The sequence below is a fragment of the Mobula hypostoma genome, chromosome 6 (genome assembly GCF_963921235.1).
Source record: "Mobula hypostoma chromosome 6, sMobHyp1.1, whole genome shotgun sequence".
Classification (NCBI taxonomy): Eukaryota; Metazoa; Chordata; class Chondrichthyes; order Myliobatiformes; family Myliobatidae; genus Mobula; species Mobula hypostoma.
This window is the reverse complement of record NC_086102.1, coordinates 161,250,115-161,272,766: the sequence shown is the minus strand read 5'-3', so window position 1 is coordinate 161,272,766 and position 22,652 is coordinate 161,250,115. Positions and strand designations below refer to the sequence as shown.

The 22,652-nt window shown below is 38.7% G+C and overlaps 1 protein-coding gene across 6 annotated transcripts in view; it reads right to left on the bottom strand.

Annotated features, from left to right (window-relative positions):
- ccdc141 (coiled-coil domain containing 141) overlaps positions 1 to 22,652 on the bottom strand; it is a 160,406-nt gene that overhangs the window by 7,179 nt on the left and 130,575 nt on the right. Inside the window, exons 23-25 of one of the 6 annotated variants that reach the window (XM_063052080.1) lie at positions 20,171 to 21,144; positions 14,297 to 14,469; positions 7,320 to 13,640 (exon numbers count right to left, since the gene is read on the bottom strand). In XM_063052080.1, the coding sequence (XP_062908150.1) occupies positions 13,525 to 13,640; positions 14,297 to 14,469; positions 20,171 to 21,144 (1,263 nt within the window). In that variant the 3' untranslated portion in view covers positions 7,320 to 13,524. Of the gene's footprint in view, positions 1 to 7,319; positions 14,470 to 18,273; positions 18,531 to 20,170; positions 21,145 to 22,652 lie in introns of those variants that run through there. The other 5 variants (XM_063052082.1, XM_063052081.1, XR_010018443.1 and 2 more) reach the window with 5 other exon arrangements.

Genomic DNA, 22,652 nt, shown 5'->3' with positions numbered 1-22,652 from the left:
GGAGAATCTCTTGTGTTTATCGTCATAGGTGAATAGTTTCAGTCAAATCTCAGCAGTATGGAATCCACCATGCATGTTGGCCCCTAGGGCATTTATTAAACTGTAACTTTAGATATCCTTAGAAGATATTCTTCACAACCTGAAGTTGACAATTCCACAGCATTATAAAAATGAGAATTGAAGTTTTCATCCAAACCAGATGCATGGAATCTATTTCCATTGCCTGGATATGATGTTTATGATCCTAAATCAGACATAGCACTGAAACCTGATACCTAGGCTTATAATAGGGTTAGTTCAAATTCTCTGTAAATGAACTGCATCATCCACCCTTTAGGACCCTATGACTTTATTGCTTCCAGTGTTAATTACTTCACTGGGAGATAATCCTTTTGATTCAGGATCCAGTCTTTCCCAAATTCCAATAATTATCAAAGTTGCTGGTGAGTGCAGCAGGGCAGGCAGCATCTCTAGGAAGAGGTACAGTCAACGTTTCAGGCCGAGACCCTTTGTCAGGACTAACTGAAAGAAGAGTTAGTAAGAGATTTGAAAGCTGGACAGGTGATTGGTAAAGGGGATATGAGAGGATCATGGGACAGGAGGTCCGGGGAGAAAGACAAGGGGTATAGTGAGAGGGACAGAGGGAGAAAAAGGAGAGAGAGAGAAAGAATGTGTTCCTCTGACTATACCCCTTGCCCATCCTCTGGGGTCCCCCCTCCCTGGGCCTCCTGTCCCATGATCCTCTCGTATCCCTTTTGCCAATCACCTGTCCAGCTCTTGGCTCCATCCCTCCCCCTCCTGTCTTCTCCTATCATTTTAAATCTCCCCCTCCCCCTCCCACTTTCAAATCCCTTACTAGCTCTTCCTTCAGTTAGTCCTGACGAAGGGTCTCGGCCCGAAACGTTGACTGTACCTCTTCCTAGAGATGCTGCCTGGCCTGCTGCATTCCATCAGCAACTTTGATGTGTGTTGCTTGAATTTTCAGCATCTGCAGAATTCCTCGTGTTTACCCATAGCCCTCTATTTTTCTAAGCTCCATGTACCTATCCAAAAATCTCTTAAAAGACCCCATCGTATCCGCCTCCACCACCATTGCTGGCAGCCCATTTCACGCACTCACCGCTCTCTGCGTAAAAATCTTACCCCTGACATCTCCTCTGTACCTACTCCCCAGCACCTTAAATCTGTGTCCTCATGTGGCAAACATTTCAGCCCTGGGGAAAAGCCTCTGACTATCTGCACAATCAATGCCTCTCATCATCTTACACACCTCTATCGTGACTCCGCTTGACCTTCCTTCCTTTCTATTTTTGCACCTCAACCTTATTGCATTTTGGTCCTTATCTTCCCAAAGAATCTCCATGGATTCTCATACAGCAGAACATTCTTCTAGCTGCTGACAGCTCTGTATTTTTAGTACTTACAGAGAGTCTGAATACTGCTTTCCAGAAACAGCTTTAAAAGTTGCTGCAGCATTTCCACCTCTGCAATCTGAATTTCCATCTTTTAATGCCATTCAAAATCTTGGTCCAAATGAGGACCAAGGAAGAAAATACAATAGTTTGGGCTTTGCACTTATAGCATAAGACCATAAGACATAGGAGCAGAATTAGGCCATTTGGCTCATCGAGTCTGCTCCGCCATTCAATCATGGCTGATCCTTTTTGTCCCTCCTCAGCCCCACTCCCTGGCCTTCTCCCTGAAACCTCTGATGCCATGTTAAATCAAGAACCTATCAAGCTCTGCCTTAAATGCACCCAACAACCCGGCCTCCACAGCTGCCCATGGTAACAAATTCCACAAATTCAACACCCTCTGTCTAAAGAAATTTCTCCACAGCTGTTTTAAATGGATGCCTCTCTATCCTGAGGCTGCACCTTCTTATCCTAGACTCCCCCACCATGGGAAACATCCTTTCCATGTCTACCCTGTCTAGGTCTTACAACATTTGAAAGGTTTCAATGAGATCCATCCTCATCCTTCTAAATTCCAGTGAGTATAGACCAAGGGCTATCAAATATTCCTTGTATGATCACCTTTTCATTCCTGGAATCATCCTTGTGACTTCCTCTGGACTCTCTCCAATGCCAGAACATCTTTTCTTAGATGAGGAGCCCAAAACTGTTCACAATACTCAAGGTGAGGGCCCACCAGTGCCTTATGAAGCCTCAGCATCACATCCCCGCTCTTTTATTCTAGACCTCTTGAAATGAATGCTGACATTGCATTTGCCTTCCTCACCACTAACTCTACCTGCAAGTTAACCTTTAGGGTGTTCTGCACAAGGACTTCCAAGTCCATTTGCATCTCAGATTTTGGATTTTCTCCCCTTTTAGAAAATTGTTTGTGCATTTATTTCTACGACCAACGTACATGATTGTGCATTTTCCAACATTGTATTTCATTTGCCACTTTCTTGGCCATTCTCCTAATCTGTCTAAGACCTTCTGCACCTTGCCTGTTTCCTCAACACTACCTGCCCTTCCGCCAATCTTCATATCATCTACAATCTTGGCAACAAACCCATCTATTCCATCATCTAAATCATTGATATACAGTATAAAAAGAAGTGGTCCCAACATCGACCCCTGTGGAACACCACTAGTCACTGAGAGCCAACCAGAAAAGGATTCTTTTATTCCCACTTGCTGCCTCCTACCAATCAGCCAATGATCTAACCATGCTAGTAATTTTTCCTGTAATACCATGGGTTCTTAATTTGGTAAGCAGCTCATGTGTAGTACTACCTTGACAAAGACCTTCTGTAAGTCCAAATATACAACATCCACTGCATCCCTTTTATCTATCCTACTAGTAATCTCCTCAAAGAATTCCAACAGGTTTGTCAGGCAAGATTTTCCCTAAAGAAAACCATGCTGACTTTGTCCTATCTTGTCCTGTGTCACTATGTACTCCATAACCTCATCCTAACAATTGACTCCAATGGAAGAACTCAGGTTAATTGTTTTGAAAGAAATAAAACTGTTATACGGGCGAAGATACAGGAAAATGAGAAACTGAATCACAGTTTCGAATTGTTGTAGGTAAAAATTCAATATGTTTCCAATATTGTGCAGTTGAAGCTATTTGGAGGGGAACTAGGATCTTAATGCTGAGTGCTCAGAGGTAGAGAGAATTCAAATGTTTCCTATGCCATGGTTTCTTATTGTCATGTGCACCAAGATATAGTGAAAAGCTTGCCTTGCATAATGTTTCACAGATCAAATCATTACACAGTCCATTGAGCTAGAATAAGGTTAAACAAAAACAATGCTGAGTAAAGTGTAGAAGCTACTGAAAAAGTGCAGTGTGGGTAAATGATCAAGTCAAGTTGATAACATGGTCAATTGCGAGGCCAAGAATCCGTCTTATCATACAAGAGGTCCATTAAAGTGTCTGATGACCATGGAATAGAAGCTGTCCTTGAGCCTAGTGGTATCTACTTTCAGGTTTTAGTGTCTTCTGCCTGATGGGAGGGGGAGAGGAGAGATTGTCTTTGGTAGATTACAGAAAATACTTTGTGTACATCTGTCAAATAAAGGCTTATAGATGACTTGAAATTAAATGAATATTTTTAGTAGCAAAAATTTAAACTGTGGTTATGTTATGACTATTCATCTGCCTACTGCGCTCTGTTACTAAAATTGGCAACAGCAACACAGTGATAGGAATGTACTGTCTTCATTTATCTATTTCCTTGTCTTGAATATACCTGCAATGTCATTATTTGTAATGGTTCCTAAAGTGGAGAAATACAGCATTGTCCTCATCACCCACATTCTGTAAATGATATTTCAAATAGTCACAGACCTGTATTATTTCCAAAAACATATCTTAGTCAACTAAACATCATACTAAGTCTACCAATGAATGATCACTGGGTGGTGGGTTCCACAGAGTGGAAAAGTATAGATGAAGTAAAAGGGAAGAAAAGCCCAAGAGCAGGCTTATTGCTGTCTCCAGAATAAAACAAAACACAGAATGCTTAGAAAAGGTTAAGAATTTAACCTCAGGCAACATGAAGACAAATTTGAGAGCAGAGATGGTGAATGTAGAACAGAAGGTGTTATATATGAATGGACATAGTACACAAAACAGGGTAGGTAACCTTGTAGCACAGTTAGAAATTGGCAGGTATGACTCTGTGGCCATCTCTGAATCATGACCAAAAAAAGACTTCAGCTGGGAACTGAACATCCAAGGATACACATCCTATTGAAAAAACAGGCAGTTTGGCTGAGAAATCAGGTGATTCTGTTGGTTTAAAAATGAAAGCAAATCCTTAGCAAGTTATGACATAGGGAACATCAGAAGATGTAGAATCTGTGTGGATAGAGTTAAGAAACTGCAAAGATAAAAGGACCCTGGTGGGAGTTTGTACAGGCCTCTGAATAGAAGCCAGGATATGGCGTACAAACCACAAAAGGAGATGTATATAAAAAAAACATATAAGAAAGGTAATGTTGTGGTGTTCATGGGGACTTCAAAACACATGTAGACTGGGAAAATCAGGTTGGCACTAGATCCCAAGAGAAGGAATTCGTGGAATGTCTATGAGATGGTTTTTTAGAGCAGCTTCTGTTCGAGCTCATTAAGGAAAAGACAATTCTGAATGTGCTGCTGTGCTATAAACCAGATTTGATTAGGGAGCTGAAAGTAAAGGAACCCTTGGGAGGCAGTGGTCATAATATGAAAGAATTCACCTTGCAGTTTGAAGGGGAAAATATAAAATCAGATATTGGAATCATGGTTGGGTAAAGTTAACTACAGAGACATGAGAGAGGAGCTTGCCAGGATGAAGGGGAAGAGGACCCTAGCAGGAATGATGGTCGAGCAGCAATGGAAGATGTAGGATTATCTTATCCCATAGAGTGGGGTTTTTATGGCATGGAGCCATACCTTTAATCGATGGGTCCATGGAGCCCAGGCTGAGAACACCTGCCATCAGGGAGGGTGCTCTAAAGGAGGATGAGGCAACCAAACACAGCTGACAAGGGAAGTCAAGGACAGCGTAAAATAAAAGTGAAGCATACAATGTTTCCTGACAAGTTACATTCAAGAAAGTCAAAAGAGTGGATGTTGCTTACTTGGATCTTTAAAAAGTCTTTGACAAGGTGCTGCATAAAAGGCTGCTGAACAAGACAGAAACCTGTGGTATTACAGCAAAGGTACTTGCATGAGGATTAGCTAACCGGCAGAAGGCCAAGGGTGGGAATGAAGGGGCCCTTTTCTGATTCATTGCCCGTGACATATAATGTTAAAAGAAACAAAAGCACCACCAACCCTTGTGAAACACTGCTGGATTTGCTACTTTCACATCACATGTTAATGATCTGGATGCTGGAATTGATGGCTCTGTGGCCAGGTTTGACGACCATACAAAGATACGTGGAGCAGCAGGTAGTGCTGAGGAAGCAGAGTGTTTGCAAAAGGATTTACTTGGACAGAAGTGGCAGCGAAGTGTGCTGATAGAATACAGTGTAGGGAAGTGTATGATCATGCACTTTGGTTGAAGGGATAATGGCATGATCTATTTTCTAAATGAGGAGAGAATTCATAAATCAGAGGTGCAGAGGGACTTGGAGTCCAAGTGTAGGATTCCCTAAAGTTTAACCTATGGGGTGAGTCTGTATTAAGGCAGGCAACTGGATGTTTGCATTCATTTCGAGAAGAATAGAACATAAAAGCAAGGATGTAATGCTAAGTCTTTATGATTTATGATGACTCTGGGTCTGTACTTGCTGGAGTTTTGAAGGATAAGGCGAATCTCACTGAAACCTACCGAATATTGAAAAGCTTGCATAGATTGGATGTGAAAAGATTGTTCCCATTAGTGAGTGAGCCCAGAACCAGAAGACTCTTCTTCAGTATAAATGCATGTCCCTTAAGAGATGTGGAGGAATTTCTTTAGCCCAAGGGTGGTGAATCTGTAGAACTCATTGCCACAAATGATGGTGGAAACCAAGTCATTGGATATATTTAAAGCAGAGGTTGACAGGTTCTTGATTAGTAAGGGTGTCAAAGGTTATGGGGAGAAGGCAGAAGAGAGGGATTGAGACAAAAAATAAATCAGAAATGATCAAATAAAGGAGCAGACTTGATGGGCTGAATAGTTTCATTCTGCTCCTATATTTTATGGCTATTGTTAAAAACTGTTACTTCTCATTAAGTGAGTAGTCTGCATATTATAATTTTTGCTCAACCAGGTATGATTGAACTAGAGAGTTGGAACTGGAAACCCTTAGCTGTGAGGAAAGATTAAAGAGGTTAGCGTTATTCCCTTTGGAATAGAGGATGCGGAGTGGATATTTGAATAAGGTGTATAAAAGTATGAGGGGCTCATATAATTATAAGTTAGAATTAGAAGAGAAATGGGTGTGGAAGGGGCCTGTAATTTATGATCTGAAAGCCTGGTAGCAGCAGAAACATCAATTACATTAAAAAACCATTTGGAGAGTCGTGATCTATAGGGTCATATGGTCTGAATGCCGGGAGGGAGGATTTGCCTGTGTATTTCCTCTTTGACTATTATGGGTACAACTGGCCAAATGCCCTCCTTTCATGTCATAAATTTTCTATGCTTCACTAGGTACTTCCAACAAGCCATTACCCCAGATGCTCCTGTCAATCTAAATGTGCTTACTTGACATTTAAAACAGATGTAGTGCATAGATTAAATTTAGAAGTTTGTTGACCCATCACTATCATTAACTATGTATTGAATTTCAGGCTGCTCAGATGCAAGGAAAATAGAAAGTAACTCGAAAACAGTACTTAGAAATGCATAAATTGTTGTACCATCAGAAAATGCAGGTGGAAAGTGATTCCTTCTTGTCTACACTTTTCATCATCCAGGTACTGCCTTTAAAAAGTAGCCTAACAATGAAAGAAGTCATGAAATGTTTTTGATAATTTTACATGCAAGAATATGATAAGGCTTTAAAGCCTGAAAATTAAACAGTTTTTGCCGATTATTCCTATGTTAAGTAAGATAATGACAGAAGGCAGGGCATGATCAGCTGTCTCTTTCTCATCCACTCCATGAAAATATGCAGTGGGGTTGCTCCTTGGAAACTATATTCAAGAATGTTTGCTCATTTGTGAGTCATCCATATCAGATATAATAGAATTTAATTCTTATAGATGTTAAAATTGGAATTAGAAATACAGATTAACTAAAGATATTCAGCATCAATTTGTTCAAACCGCTATCAGTTTAAAGTATTAAATTGTTTTTGTCTACTTTATATGTGGTTAAGCTCCTACCTTATTCTATTGTATATACTGAATCCAACAAGAGTAAATGTAATAATCATTCTCTCATTTATTACATTTTGTCATCATAATATTACAATGTGCTATAACTGGTAATGAAATGCAATAAAACTAGCAATGCATTAAAAGTCAAAGGTATTCAGATAAGTGATCATTAAAAGATTATGATTGAATTATACAATATCATAGTACAATTTTATACGAGAATAAAGAAGATATTTGAAAATCACAAATAGCAATTATAGATCAATGTGCAATTATTTTCTAAACTATGTCATCTTTTCAATTAGTTTCACTTGTGACATTTAGGTTACTTATTTTCTTAAGTGTCTGCTAGTAAAGAACCATATATGGTAACATCCAATAACAAAATCATTTCAGAGAACAGCTGCTCTAAAAGCAGGACTTAATGCGGGACTTTAGTCACAATAGTAGACGTTACATGATAATATATTAGCCTTCCTAAATCAATAATTCTATTCCTCTAATTCTAAGGTAGTACAGATCTTGGTTCATCGCCTTATGGGCTGAATAGCATGGAGGCAAATTTGATTATCTAAGCATTCATAAGACAAATTCATCGTTTGACTATTCACTTCAGACTGTTCATACTATTTGCACTCCTGCTCATTAGCTACAAGTGCTGTCTCTTGTACTTCCTCCTGTTTACCTGTTTTTATTTACAAGCACTTTCCACTGCCTCTCCTTTCACTTACTCATGCCCTGGACTTTGATACATTATCTCTAAGTTCCTTTTCTTACTTCCCTTTGATCTGACATGGGCCGGGATCACCTTGTGTCCAGGCCAGATGAGTAAATACTTGTGGGCCCGGGAAAGTCCCTAACAAGGATCTAACTTCTGTTAGACGTTAGCACCAATGGAGGATGCTGTAGGTCAAAGGCCTTTGCATGAACTATGGATTGTAATAATGTCCAAGCACAAATGCCAAAGATTTACATCTCTTCATTAGCTGATCCTTAACCAAAAGTGATTTCAGAGCAGGTACATTACAGCAAACTGCATTGAATGCTGCTGCTAAGTTAACAAATTTCATGTCACATGCCGCCGATAGTAAACCTGATTCTGATTCTAATATCAGAAACTGTCCACAAAGAGCACCTCGATTCCATTTTGACTACTTGCTGCCCATTTTCAATCTATTTTCAGTTAATTACCAGCTGTTAACAAAGCAATGAGTGATACTGCCTTAGGTGACATTAATAACTGATCATTTACACTCAGAAATTATTCTCAGCTTAATCTCTGCCAGGACCATTTAGACACATACCTTAACACAGATTTGGTTCAGAGACACACAAAAAATAGAGTTGAGAGTAATTGTCCATGACATCAAACATCTTGGAGCCTCAGCAAATTTGAACTCAAGGGGAATCAGGGCAAAGCTCTCCACTGGCTGCAATTTTAACTTGCACAAAAGTATATAGTTGTATGTAAGAGGATTAATAACCCTCAAAATATCATCAGACAATCTTCAAGCCAGCATCACAGGTCCATCCATCTTTAGTTGACTCAAAAACTCCATAATGTACAGTGTCATTTAGAAACACTCAAATAATCGAAGACCCTGTGATTGCATTCACCAAGACAACATTCAGCCCTGTGCTGCTAGGGGGCAAGTAAAAATGGTGCCACACAAAGACCAACCACTTCTCCTTGACCAATCCTCAACTATCAACATCTTTAAGTAGAGGAGGGAATGCAGAAAACAACTTAATTATACAGACGAAGTCCTGACGAAGGGTCTCGGCCTGAAACGTCGACTGCGCCTCTTCCTATAGATGCTGCCTGGCCTGCTGCGTTCACCAGCAACTTTGATGTGTGTTGCTTAATTATACAGACATCCTTCCCCAAGTAATTCCAACTATCTTCAAACTGCATTCAGGGGTGTAATGGAATTATTTCTAGTTGATAATTCTGGATTAAATAGGTGGCAAATTTTTGCTTTTTATAATCTTAGGAAAATTTAAATATATTACAAGTTTTGGGTACTTTTCATAAGGAGGAAAAATGAACTCATATGTCCATAATAGGCTCCCATAAATGACAACATGATTGTGACCTGACTTTCTACCCCTTTTAGGTAACTTTGATTACGCAATAAATATAAACCAGAGCACAGGGAATAAATGCCTTGAATAATTGCTGAGGGAGAGCAGATGGATCTTTAACATCTCATCTAAAGGTGAAGACTAGTGATTAAATATACAGGTCAAATGCTAGATAAATCAAATATTAAAGGACTAAATTTTTAATTACTCTAGGATAAGTAACATGACACCCTGCAGCCTGATTTATTTACAGTATCCTAATTCAAGTGAGGACTTTTGAAGCAAAATGCAGACACAAGAGACAACAGATGCTGGAATCTGGAGCAACTCAAAAAGTTCTGGAAAAACTAAGGGGTCAGGCAGCATCTATGGAAGGAAATGGACACACAACATTTTGGGATGAATCCCTTCATCTGGACTGATTTTTGTGTTGCTTTTGAAGCAAAGTAATCTTTTAGCATTTCAGCCTTATCTTTGGACTTTCCCTGAAATCTGTGTTTCAGAACTTCTCATTGGTTAGGTATGCCCTTGAACATTCTCTGATACCTAACATGGATTTGAAAAGGCCTTAGTAACACTTTTGCATTTACCCACAACTCTCACCTATTGCAATTTTTGGCCAATCCAAACAAGTGAGTGCAATCTAAAGCAGATCCCTGTCTTGATCTTATAGGGAGAGAGGGAGGGAACGTCGACTCAGACCATGAGAGGCCTGCGTCGGGCATTTTCATGCCTTACAAGGTGCAGATTGGAAGTCTGTGTGGGGCGCCACTCCTCACACAGACACTAGAGCAATGTGTGGTTAAGTACCTTGCTCAAGGGCACAAACACGCTGCCACAGTTGAGGCCCGAACTAGCAACCTTGAGATAACTAGACGAACGCCTTAACCACTTGGCCACATGCCCAACATGAGAGCTGAAATATGATGGACAACGGAAAATTGAAATTTGTGACTCAGCTGTTCTGCATAGAAACCATGTCACTCTTTTCTCTACTTGTACCTCATATGTAACAAAGTATAGCCTACAATTGTAAAACCATAATATACTGCATACTTCCGAATTAAAATGCAATATGGAACATTTATTTTAAAATATTTTTCAAACTTTTGTAATAAATTCTATTACATGAAGTATTTGAAAACTGAAACAAATTGAAATACCATTTTTGCTATTTGCTACAATGTTATGAGGGTTTAATTGCTTTGCTCATTGAACAGTAGTCTCACACAATACATCACATAAAATTTCAAATCTGCATTCCATTTTCTCCTTAAGTTTACAGGTTCAGATAAATTTCTCCCGCACAAGGAAGTTACAATCTTCAAAAGTCAATAGATGTGTAATGAAATAACAACCATTAATGACTACATCTTTTACAATGTTTTTATTTCAACCAAGAGTTAGGAGAGGTAATTCATGTGGACCTTTTCTCTATCATCTCTCAAGTCTGTGCAGTTGAGCAAAGTTTCAAGTAGAAACTTATATGATGCTATCATTCAAAATATTGAAATTTATTGTTTTTTTTTCCAGAATAAGAATAGGTTATAGATCAAGATGGAAAGAGCCATGTTAGAAAAGATGTCCATCTCCATTTTGGAATTATTGTATTAAATAGGCAGCTGTGAAATGACTATTAATTTTGGAAGTTACAACTTTAGAGGAAAACCCATTGAATACCAGCATTTAATGAGGCGATAATTGTCATATTTTCGTAGAAGCAAAGGGAGCTAGTTTGCTATTGTGTGACATAAGTGAATAATGGAAAGTAACTCAAGTGAGTATTCCTATCCTTGCAACTGGGTGTGGTGATTATATTTTCTCTCTGTGGCCTTTCTATTGTAGTTTCTCATTGTTGTGGTTCAAATATTAAAGTTGAACCCTGCAGTGCAAGACATTGACAAGGTTGAGATGTATTATGGCAACTTTGAGTCTTGTTTTCCAAATTAAAATGGAAAAGAAGGAAAAAACAAATGAGGAAAATAAAGTTTTTTAAAAAATTTATGGAATATACTGTGGAGGAAGGAACTGATGCTTGCTTTTTATACGGAGTCTTTGTTTCAACACAGTGAAGCGGGTAGGAGGAACAAAAACACATCTATGAAAGACAAATACATTAATCACAGCAATATCATGATAATTCACAGAGACAAATTATTATTTTTCAACGTAAAATTTTCAGTCTTATATTCCTCAATATCTTCCACGATCACTTAAGTACACGAGCCAATGTTTTATCATGGTAGCTCTGAAATGCTGCATTTGATGTGATAGTCTTGATGTGATTGCGTTTATGTGATCTTTTTTCTGTTTCCGCAACTGAAAACATTTTACTTTGGCGTATAAAAATATCATCTAACGGCTTTTTGATGCCACCAATCTTTAAACTGAAAAGAAAATCTCCATATGGCATATTATTTCACTTACTCTGATATATTTGATACATTTAGAGTTACCAACTACATTTCTCACAACATACTGTAACTTAGATTTAAACTGCCATATTCAACAAACCATTGTCAATTTTGCACTGTTTTATGTAATTCTACAAGATATGAACAATACTATAAAATGGTGGCAAAAATAGGAAAACAGATTATTATCTGAATGGTGGCCGATTAGGAAAAGGGGAGGTGCAACAGGACCTGGGTGTCATTATACACCAGTCATTGAAAGTGGGCATGCAGGTACAGCAGGCGGTGAAAAAGGCGAACGGTATGCTGGCATTTATAGCGAGAGGATTCGAGTACAGGAGCAGGGAGGTACTACTGCAGTTGTACAAGGCCTTGGTGAGACCACACCTGGAGTATTGTGTGCAGTTTTGGTCCCCTAATCTGAGGAAAGACATCTTTGCCATAGAGGGAGTACAAAGAAGGTTCACCAGATTGATTCCTGGGATGGCAGGTCTTTCATATGAAGAAAGACTGGATGAACTGGGCTTGTACTCGTTGGAATTTAGAAGATTGAGGGGGGATCTGATTGAAACGTATAAGATCCTAAAGGGATTGGACAGGCTAGATGCTGGAAGATTGTTCCCGATGTTGGGGAGGTCCAGAACGAGGGGTCACAGTTTGAGGATAGAGGGGAAGCCTTTTAGGACCGAGATTAGGAAAAACTTCTTCACACAGAGGGTGGTGAATCTGTGGAATTCTCTGCCACAGCAAACTGTTGAGGCCAGTTCATTGGCTATGTTTAAGAGGGAGTTAGATATGGCCCTTGTGGCTACAGGGGTCAGGGGGTATGGAGGGAAGGCTGGGTTCTGAGTTGGATGATCAGCCATGATCATAATAAATGGCGGTGCAGGCTCGAAGGGCCGAATGGCCTACTCCTGCACCTATTTTCTATGTTTCTATGTTTCTATTTTCTTTGCTATCATTCAAAGTCTAGTTCCAGCATACTGCAGTTCCAACATATCATATTACAGTGAAAAGAAGGTATGCTTTGGGATGCAATTAAATTGTTAATTTATTTTCAAGCTAGTTTCAAGAATGAATAAGAGGGAACTGGCAGCTCAGAATCAGGCTTAAAAATCATGCAAATATGAGCTAAACTAAGTGAGGACAACCACCATTTAATCTGAAAGTACATTTCAAATATGAATAATTAGACTCTTGTTTATTATGGAAAATATGGAAGTAATTAACCCAACTATATAGAATGATGTCCAGGTTACATTTCTGCAGTTGACTTTGAGTTCTGAGAGTAAAACTGAAAATGAACTGTAGAAATGTAAAATACACAATGTCCTATATAGTTGACTCAAGAATGACCAGCACCATAGATCATCCATTTTGCCACCTAGGCATCAAATGGGATACTGGGTGGTATAACTAAACAGGATTCTGCTAGCGAAATGTGCTTCAGGCAAAATGCATTTTAATGATATGGCAGTATTAATGTTTCCAAATTATAAAATTATTTTAGAAAATTTGCTCCTGGAGGTGCTTCATACTAAAGAAAATGTCAAAATAATTAAAGTTGTGCATAACATCTCTTTGCATGTGGTTATATTAACCATGATAAAATAAAACACTTTTTAACCATAGCATTTAAATTCAACATTTTTGATTACTATTTCCCCTATCCACTCAATCTGTAAGATTCAAAATTTTACATGATGTTCTCTGATTGACTTCTTTGTGTTATTTTGAACTGGACTGCACGGAAAAGGTTGTGACATCATATGATTTTACTCCGGAGGTACTTCTGAGTGATTTTACCTCTAATGTTATTTCCACTCTTGGGAAATGTGACCAAAATCTGACCATCAGAATCTTTGAGAGAAGCAATTAACTCTGTATAAATGTGCAGATAAACACGTCTTAAATATTAATGAGTCAATATCATGTGCTTACAATTTAAAAACATGTTACATTTCTATCATGGTTTGACAATGCCTTTATTTCAAAAGTCGTAAGAGCTAAGAAGTAAAAGTCACCTTCATAATTTTCTAAAATATTTCTATGTAAAGGGTAAGGCTGTTTAAACAAATAATGGAAAAGGTAATTAAAGTTATCATCCCTTTTCAATCTGTAGTACATGTTTTCGTACATGATTACAATTGGGCAGTCAATGTTACATTCTTACTGGTGTTATTGAATACAAGAAACCATCTAGTTCGTGTTGAATTACTGAAGATATGCTTTACAGCAAAAGTACTAAAATATTAGTATTTTCTGTAAATCAACTAAATAAGCAATTGTAAACATAACAGCAACAATAATACATTAATAAAATTATAGAAGATATCAATGATATTGCTTGTGATGAGTGCAGGTAATTTAGGACACAGTGATAGGCTCCCAAGTGACAGGTACAGTGATATACACTTACAGTCGTGAGGTTAATAGAATATAAATAAGAATCAAACTAGCGTAGATTAAACACATCACTCCAAGGCAGGTGAACCAATCTATGAAGTCAATGTGGAAACATCTCAGATGGCAGTTACCTTGAACTTGAAGAACAGCACTGGAACTGATAGCGCCACAAGAATTTTTAGCTTGTGCAACATAAGTACCAGCATCTTTATTTGACACCTTCTCAATGTAAAGAATGTGTTTGCCTTCCTTTTGTGAAATTTTTAGATGCTGATCTGTTGTTAGCTTCTGTCCATTCTTGTACCTGAAGTAAAGAGTGCATTTTCACATCAAGCAAATTCCAGCACCACATTTATTTGCAAAATATATAAAATTAGAATAATGAATTTTGGTTTAGAAAATGTTCTCCATTAAGGCCTAGGAACAGCATATTAGGATCACATCAAAAATCTACGAAGCATTAGCAATATACATATATTTAAATACATGGAACATGCAAAGATCATTCAAACTCAAGATCATAGAAGCATACAATGTCCTAACCACAGAAAACTTAGGGTGTTTTGTTAAGCATATTCACCATGTATTATACACACACACAAACACACACACACACACACACATATACACATACATGCGTATTCAATTATTTTTTGCGTAACCATTGCATTCCGCTACAAAAAAGATTTTCATTTTCATTTTCAAAAAGCCTAAAGCTAACTACTTTCAAGGTTTAAAATTCTAACCTAACCTGGGCCATTGTTTTATCCTTTCCTGTTATCCTATGAGACAAAAAGATTAATTCCTCATGTCAAAGGTCCTTAAAGGTTTAAAGTATTAAATGAAAATCAACTTCACAAAGAGACATATGATGTGTATGTACCAGCATAGAATCACAGCAGATATCAGGTCACTTTGGGATGAGACAAAAAGCATTCATAAAGTCTTTTTTCAGAGTCAAAGTGGTTTTATAAATGCTTAAATCAGGAAAATCATCTTTGGTATGTCCCAAGAGGAACTTGCTGAATAAAAAACACAAATTAGGGCTGGTAGGATGGAGGTAATATACTAATTTAGATTGCTTCTCAGACAGAAATTACAGGCAAAGCCATTTTTAATTTGACAATTTATAATTGATAGGTTGTTGCAGGTATCAGTGTTGGGGCCAAACTATTTGCAATCATTTGCAATGACATGATTAGGGGTTTTTGTCATAGGTGTACAAATTTACTAGTGATAGTTAGCAAATTAAGCTGTGAACAGGACCATATCAGCTGAGAAGTGGTCTCAGTAGATTTTGATCAATAGCTAATAGATATAATGGGACTACATTATAGACCACCCAACAGACTGTGGGATTCAGAAGAGCAAATTTGTAGAAGGGTTGAAGATTGGTGCAAGAAGCATAATATTGTAGGCAATTTTACTTTTCCGCATATGGACTGGGCTCCAATACTGTAAAAAAGCAGGATGGGGAAAGTCTGTCAAATTTGTTCAGGAAAGGTTTCTTAATCAGTACATAGAAGTCCCAACTAGAGAGAGTGTGATACTAAATTCCCTATTAGCGAATGATTCAGGGCAAGTGACAGACGTTTGTGCAGGGTAACATTTTGCAACCAGTGATCCATTAATTTTAAGGTAATTATGGAAAAAGATAGGTCTGATCATTGGGTTGAGATTCTAAATTGGACAAAGGCCAATTTTGATGGCATCAGAAAGGATCTGGTAATTGTGGATTGGGGCAGATTGTTTTCTGGCAAAGGTGTACTAGGTAAGTGGGAGGCCTTTAAAAGTGAAATTTTGTGAGTACAGAGTTTGTATGTTCCTGTCATAATAAAAGGGTTAGGGGATCTTGGTTTTTGAGAGGTGTTTAAGGCCCTGGTTAAGAAAAAGAAGGAGGTGCATAGCAGGTATACAAAGGTAGGAACAAATAAAATGCTTACGAAATATTTGAAATGCAAGAGAACAATTAAGAAGGAAATCAGGAAGACATGAGGTTGCTCTAGCAGACAAAGTGAAGGAGAATCCTAAGGGCTTCTAAGAGAAAAAGAGCAAAAGGATAGCAAGGAACAAAATTGGTGCTTTGGAAGATCAGAGTGGTAATCTATGTGTGGAGCTGAAAGACATAGGGGAGATCTTAAGTAGACTTTTTGCATCTGTATTTACTTGAGAAGTGGACAGAATCTATAGAAGTGAGGCAAAACAGCAGCAAAGTCATGGACAGAAATTTCAGGGGCCCTTTAAAACATCCTTAGCCACAAGCAAGGTGCCAGAGGAGTGGAGGATAGCTAATGTTCTGTTATTTTAAAAAGCTTCAAGGAGAAGCCAGGAAATTATAGTCCTGAGAGACTGACATTAGTAGTGGGAAAGTTATTGCAAGGTATTCTAAGGAACTGAATATATAAATATTTGGATAGACAGGGATTGATAGTTGGCACAAATGTGGCTTTGTGCATGGTAAGTTGTACTTAACTAATCTTATAAAGTTTTTTGAGGATGATGTCCACATGGATTTTAGCACGGCCTTTGACAAGTTCCTGCATGGGAGGTTAGTCAAGAATGTTGAATCACTTGGCATTCATTCAAGATGAGACAACAAATTGGATGAAGCATTTGCTTCACAGAAGAAGCCAGAAAGTGGTTGTAGATGGTTGCCTCTCTGACTGGAGGCCTGTGACTAGTGTTGTGCCACATGTGTCATTGCTGGGTCCATTACTGTTTGTCATCTGTATCAATGATCTGGATAATAGTGTGGTATACTGGATCAGCAAATTTGTGGATGATACCAAGATTGGGGGTGTTGTGCATAGTGAGGAAGACTATTAAAGCTTGCAATGGGATTTGGACCAGTTGGAAAAATGACAAATGGAATTTAATGCAGACAAGTGTGAGGTATTGCAGCTTAGGAAGAACCAGAGTAGGTCCTACATGGTGAGCAGTGGGGAACTGAGGTGTGTGGTAGAACTGAAGGATCTGGAAATACAGATCCATAATTCCATGAAAGTGGCATTGCAAGTAGGTAGTGTCATAAAGAAAGCTTTTGGCACACTGGCCTTTATATATATATATATATATATATATCTCAATGTATTGAGTACAGGAGTTGGGATGTTATGTTGAAATTGTATAAGACAATGGCCAGGCCTCATTTGGCATATTGTGTGCAGTTTTGGTCACCTACCTACAGGAAAGATGTAAATAAGATTGAAAGAGTGCAGAGAAATTTTACAGGGATGTTGCTGGGATTTGAGTTCCTTAGTTACAGCGAAAGGTTGAATAGGTTAGTGCTTTATTCCCTAGAAGATTGAGGGAAGATTTAATGGAGGTATACAAAATTATGAGGGGTATAGATAGGATAAATGCAAGCAGGCTTTTTCCACTGAAGTTGGGTGAGACTGCAACTAGAGGTCATGTGTTAAGGGTGAAAGTTAAAATGTTTAATAGGAACATGAGGGGGAGCTTCTTCATTCAGAGGGTGGTGAGAGTGTGGAACAAGCTGCCAGTATAAGTGGTGGATCCGGGATTGATTTCAACACTTAAGAGAAGTTTGCATAGGTACATGAATGGGAAGGGTGTGGTAAGCAACGGTCTGGCGCAGGTTGATGGAGCTAGGCGGATTGATGGTTCAGCACAGACTAGATGGGCCAAAGGGCCTGTTTCTGTGCTGTAGTGTTCTATGACTCTATGCTGTGACTCGAGTTGGTTAAATGAATGGCCAAGAATGGAAGTATTTTTGAGAAATGAGGAATTATCCATGCTGATAGGAGTAATGACAAAGCTGGGACCTGAGTTCCTTAGCAAAATATTATTCTTAAAAATAGTAAACGACTTGGAATTTATATTAACATTGATCAAAAAATATGATATTGGTACAGCAAGTATTTAGGAAGGCAAATGGTTAACCTTCACTGCAATGGAGTTGTATCATGTGCCTTATAGAATATTATCCAAAAACAGAGAATGCTGGAAGGAACCAACAGGTCAGGTAGCATCTGTGGAAAGAGAACCAGAATTAGTGTTTCAGACTCATCAGATTTCTGTTTCTCCTTCCATGGAGGCTGCCTGACTGGCTGGATATGTCCACCATTTTCCTTTTTTCACTTACATTTCCAGCATCCATTTTTTTCATATTTTCAGGGTTCTCTGGTATTGAAATTACACCTGAAATACAGTATATGTACAGTTTTGCTCTTCTTGGTAATGAAGGATATGCTTGTCTGAGAGGAAGTGTTGGTCTCGGCTGGAAACGTCCACTGTACCTCTTCCTAGAGATGCTGCCTGGCCTGCTGCATTCACCAGCAACTTTTATGTGTGTTGCCTGAAATTCCAGCATCTGCAGATTTCCTCGTGTTTGCAGGGAACATTCTGTGGATTGATCTTTACCATTAATCCTCACACAAGTCTGTGGCTTTTTCGCCCATACCTTGATCTATCATACTTACATTATCATTTCTTTAAAATCCAGCCCAGTACCATCAAAGTTTTATGTTGTGAAAGTCTCATTATTTTCTTTGATAAGCTTCTGCATCAACCCCCATTTCAACCTGCCCTCCACTGCTCCTTTGAATTCACCCTCTTTCTGCTTGCACTCCTTATCAACTTACCTATCTTAATGACCACTTCTCAACCTTAACCCTAACCCTTCTGGGTTTATCTCCCATCATTTCAATCACCAAGGAGATTATCACATCCATCTCTTGTATTACTCACCAGTTACTAACTCCTTTTTCTCTCCTGCATCTACGTTTGGAAAAAGAACTTCTCTAAATTACTCCCTAAAGCATATTCAAACTCGAGATGTTTTCTCTTTGGCTTTCTGTTTCACACAGAATTCTGACAGCTTTTAATAACTCCTTCGCCTCCACATTCTGAAGAAACACTCACACCCATTCTGGCAGAATGCCCCAATGTACCTCGCTCTTTTACACCAAGAGGGGTAGAAGTATCCCTGCACTGACTGCTCACTCCTCTTACTTCTCCCTGTGCTCACCCATCTACTATCTGAAGCCTGTACTCTTGGTGTAACCACCTCAGTACAGACCCATCTATTAAGTTTTCAGCCTTTGGAATAGTACTGCATACATCCAACTCCAGCTCCAGTTTCTTGATCTTGTTATGGTCAGTAGCTGAAGTTGGGTGCACTTCCTGTAGATGTAGTCATCGGGGAGACTGTTAGGTACGCTGCAATTCTACATCTCACAGACGGAGCATTCCACTGTCTGAACTACCATCCTGCCTATACTTGTTGTACCTCTAACTTCTCAGCCTTAAGTTCTAGCCTGGGCCTGTTATCGCCTAAGCCTGACCACTCTAACACTACCCACTCACACAATGGCTGCTCAACTCAAATTTTATTGGCCCTTGCAAATTAATCCTAGTTACAATTAACCCAAGCAATCTCCCGCTCCACAGAGAAGTCCCAAAAGGCCCTGCCTGCTTTTAAAAGTTTAAAAATTTTAAAATTGGCATGTAAAGTCAGAATGGAGCACGTTAAGCACAAGAAGGCCTTACTCGTGTGCCATATCTTCTCAAGATCATTATGTAATGTAAAGGCATCTCCCATCTTCTTTAAACACACCAAACATTTTCTTAAAGCCCTTTTTCCACCCTCATTACCTTCAGTTCCAATATTACCAGTATGTTTATTTTTACCACTGTCCACTTAGCTGCCTATATCATTTTCAATAGCTAGCAAAAAAAAAGTAGTTGTTGGTCATTTAACTTGTATTTAACTTAATGCAATGCTGGACACTTGATTAATAAATAATTATTTAAAGCAAAGTTCTTACATTTTCAGCAAAGCCTTTTTAAAATATTGTTGAATGTTTGGAAGTTCTGGACTTTATCTGGGAGCTATGTTGTAATAAGGCCAAAGATATCAGAGTCATGCAGACATCCACAACCGCATGCTAATTAGCTAAATATTTATTAATTCTATATAAAATGTTCCAGTTAGAAACAGTTCTACTTATAAATATGATGCCTGTTAATTATAGGTTACCCACCATGTTAATGTTGGTTCTGGGAGTCCTGTTACTTCGATTTCCAAGGTCATAGGAGAACCTTCTACCACACTGACATTGGACAGCATCTTGGAGAAGGTGGGATTAGTGCAAGCCAGGTTGCACAAGTTTCTTGATGTAGGTTTGATTTCCTTGTGGATGATAGTATCCTTGCGGTGATCTGTATCATGTACTATATTTTGTACATTGTGGGGTACTGTTAGTGATCCAGGTGAAATATACAAATCACTTTTATTAGAGCTCATTTCTTTTCTAAAACATTCACTGTTAGAATCATGCAGTGACTCCGGGTTTGTTAGACCCTCATGCATATCATATGTCTGCAATTGTCTCTCATGCACTTCACAGGTAGAATCGCAGACTGATGAATTGGTCACTATTTGGGATTTTAAGATATGTGAAAGTGTGTTTGAAACAACACTGGGGGCAGGAATTGTCAGTGGGTTGTGAATAAAGGAGGAAGACTCAGATCTGTATGTAGTGCAGGGTTTAACGCTGGGATCTGGATCAGATACGTGATGGCATTCCAATTCACTATATGGCCCTGGATGACTTATTTTATCAACAGGGGTCAAAGGTTCTAGGTTTTCAAATGTGTCCGTCACTCTGTTCCAGCTTATTTGCTTCTGTGGCTGGCCACTGCACAACCCAGCATGCAGACTGTGAAAACTTAGTCTGGAAGCTTTGTCCACTTCTGTTTCAGAATGGAGGAGAGTTGATTCAGGAGTATCAGGAAGCGGAGGTAAGGAGATGTCGTCAGGTGACATACATTCATATTCTTCTACTGACAGATTTTCATCTGCAAAAAGTTGATTCTGTAGATCTTCCTCAGTCACTGTGCTGCCTTCAGTGGAGAGATGATGTAACTCAATAGCTTCCTGTTGATTTGGATCTTCTGCAACTGAATCTGTAATTTCATAGCTCACAAATCCATCCGATTTAACCTTTAAAGGTTCCTTAAAAACAAATGAAATTTTATCAATAATTTATTTAGGTTGTTAGGCACATCAGCACCTGCTCATTATAGTATGACTATTTCTGCCATGACCCTCGGTGATACCTTGATCATTTTTGCAATACTGTTTAACAGTTACAACTGCAATTTCTGTTGTCAAAGTCCTAAATTATTAAAGGTTGGAGTCCAAGGTACATCAATCAGTTGGCTGAGCAACAGAAAAAATAAGATAATTTTACACATTATACTAAATTTACTGATAATAACACACAATGGTAAAAAGAAACAGGGTATTGGCTAAAACTTTAACTTTTCAGCACAGTAGTTAAATTACAGGACTAGCAATCCAGAGGGCTGGGTTTACAATATAGAAAGCTGAATTCAATCCTGTCCTGGCAGTCATAGAATTTAAATTCGATAAATAATGTAGAAAGGGAAGAAAATAATACTCAGTAAAATTACCATAAATTCTAATCAAATGATGAAAAAAACCATATGATTCACTAATGACTTTCGTGGGAAGGAAATGCGCAATCGTTTCCCAGTCTGGTTTCTATGCCATTTCATTAAAATACCACATGGTTGACCCTGAATTGGCCTAGTGAAAAACTTGGTTGTAGTATTGCCCCAATATTTAAACAGAGAAACAATAAAACCAGGTGGAATTCAGAAACAACAATGATGAATGTACTCGACCTACCAAATGTTTCGTCACAAACATCTGTTTGCTGTTATCTGCATTGAACAGCTCCAGATGGACCAATTAAACAACAGTCTAACATAGCTGAACATGCAGATGCAGAGCTTACAGACAACATCCCAGACTCCATCATAATCCCTGGGTAAGGATTGTCTTACTGGCTGGATGGATCAGCCAGAGTGGCGGTATAAGGATATACAGGTGGTAGGAATCCTCACCATTGACTGCAGACCATTTGATGTCTCAGCTGGAAAGTTTAGAGTCAGCTGTCTGATTGAATACTTCTCTGTTGACTGGATAAGTGCAGCTCCAACAACTCTTGAAGCCATCCAGACCAAAGCAGTCCATTTAACTAGAACTCCATGCTGATACACAGTGGTTGTAGCATGCACGGTATACAAAATGTACTGCAGTTTTTCACTTGGCTGCTCCAACAGAACCTCCCAAACACCAAGAAGAAGAAGGGCACCAGGCACTAGGGAACACCACCACTTTCAAGTTCCTCTCCAAGTCAAATCCTAACTTGGAACCGGTCCATCATCATCTCTGGGTCTAAATCCTGCTACTCACTCCTCGACCATACTGTTGGTGTACATAACAAGAAGGATTGCAGTTGTTTCAAAAGTCTGTTCAGCTACACTTTCTCAAGGGGCATTAGGAATGTGTAATAAAGGCTGCCTTGCCAGCAATGCCCAGATTCTTAAAAAAAATGAACAGAAACAACGCTGACCTTCCCAAACTACCTGTTGCTGAAATACTTAACAATGTTAATACAATACACTTCTACCATCTATAAACTCGAGTTCATC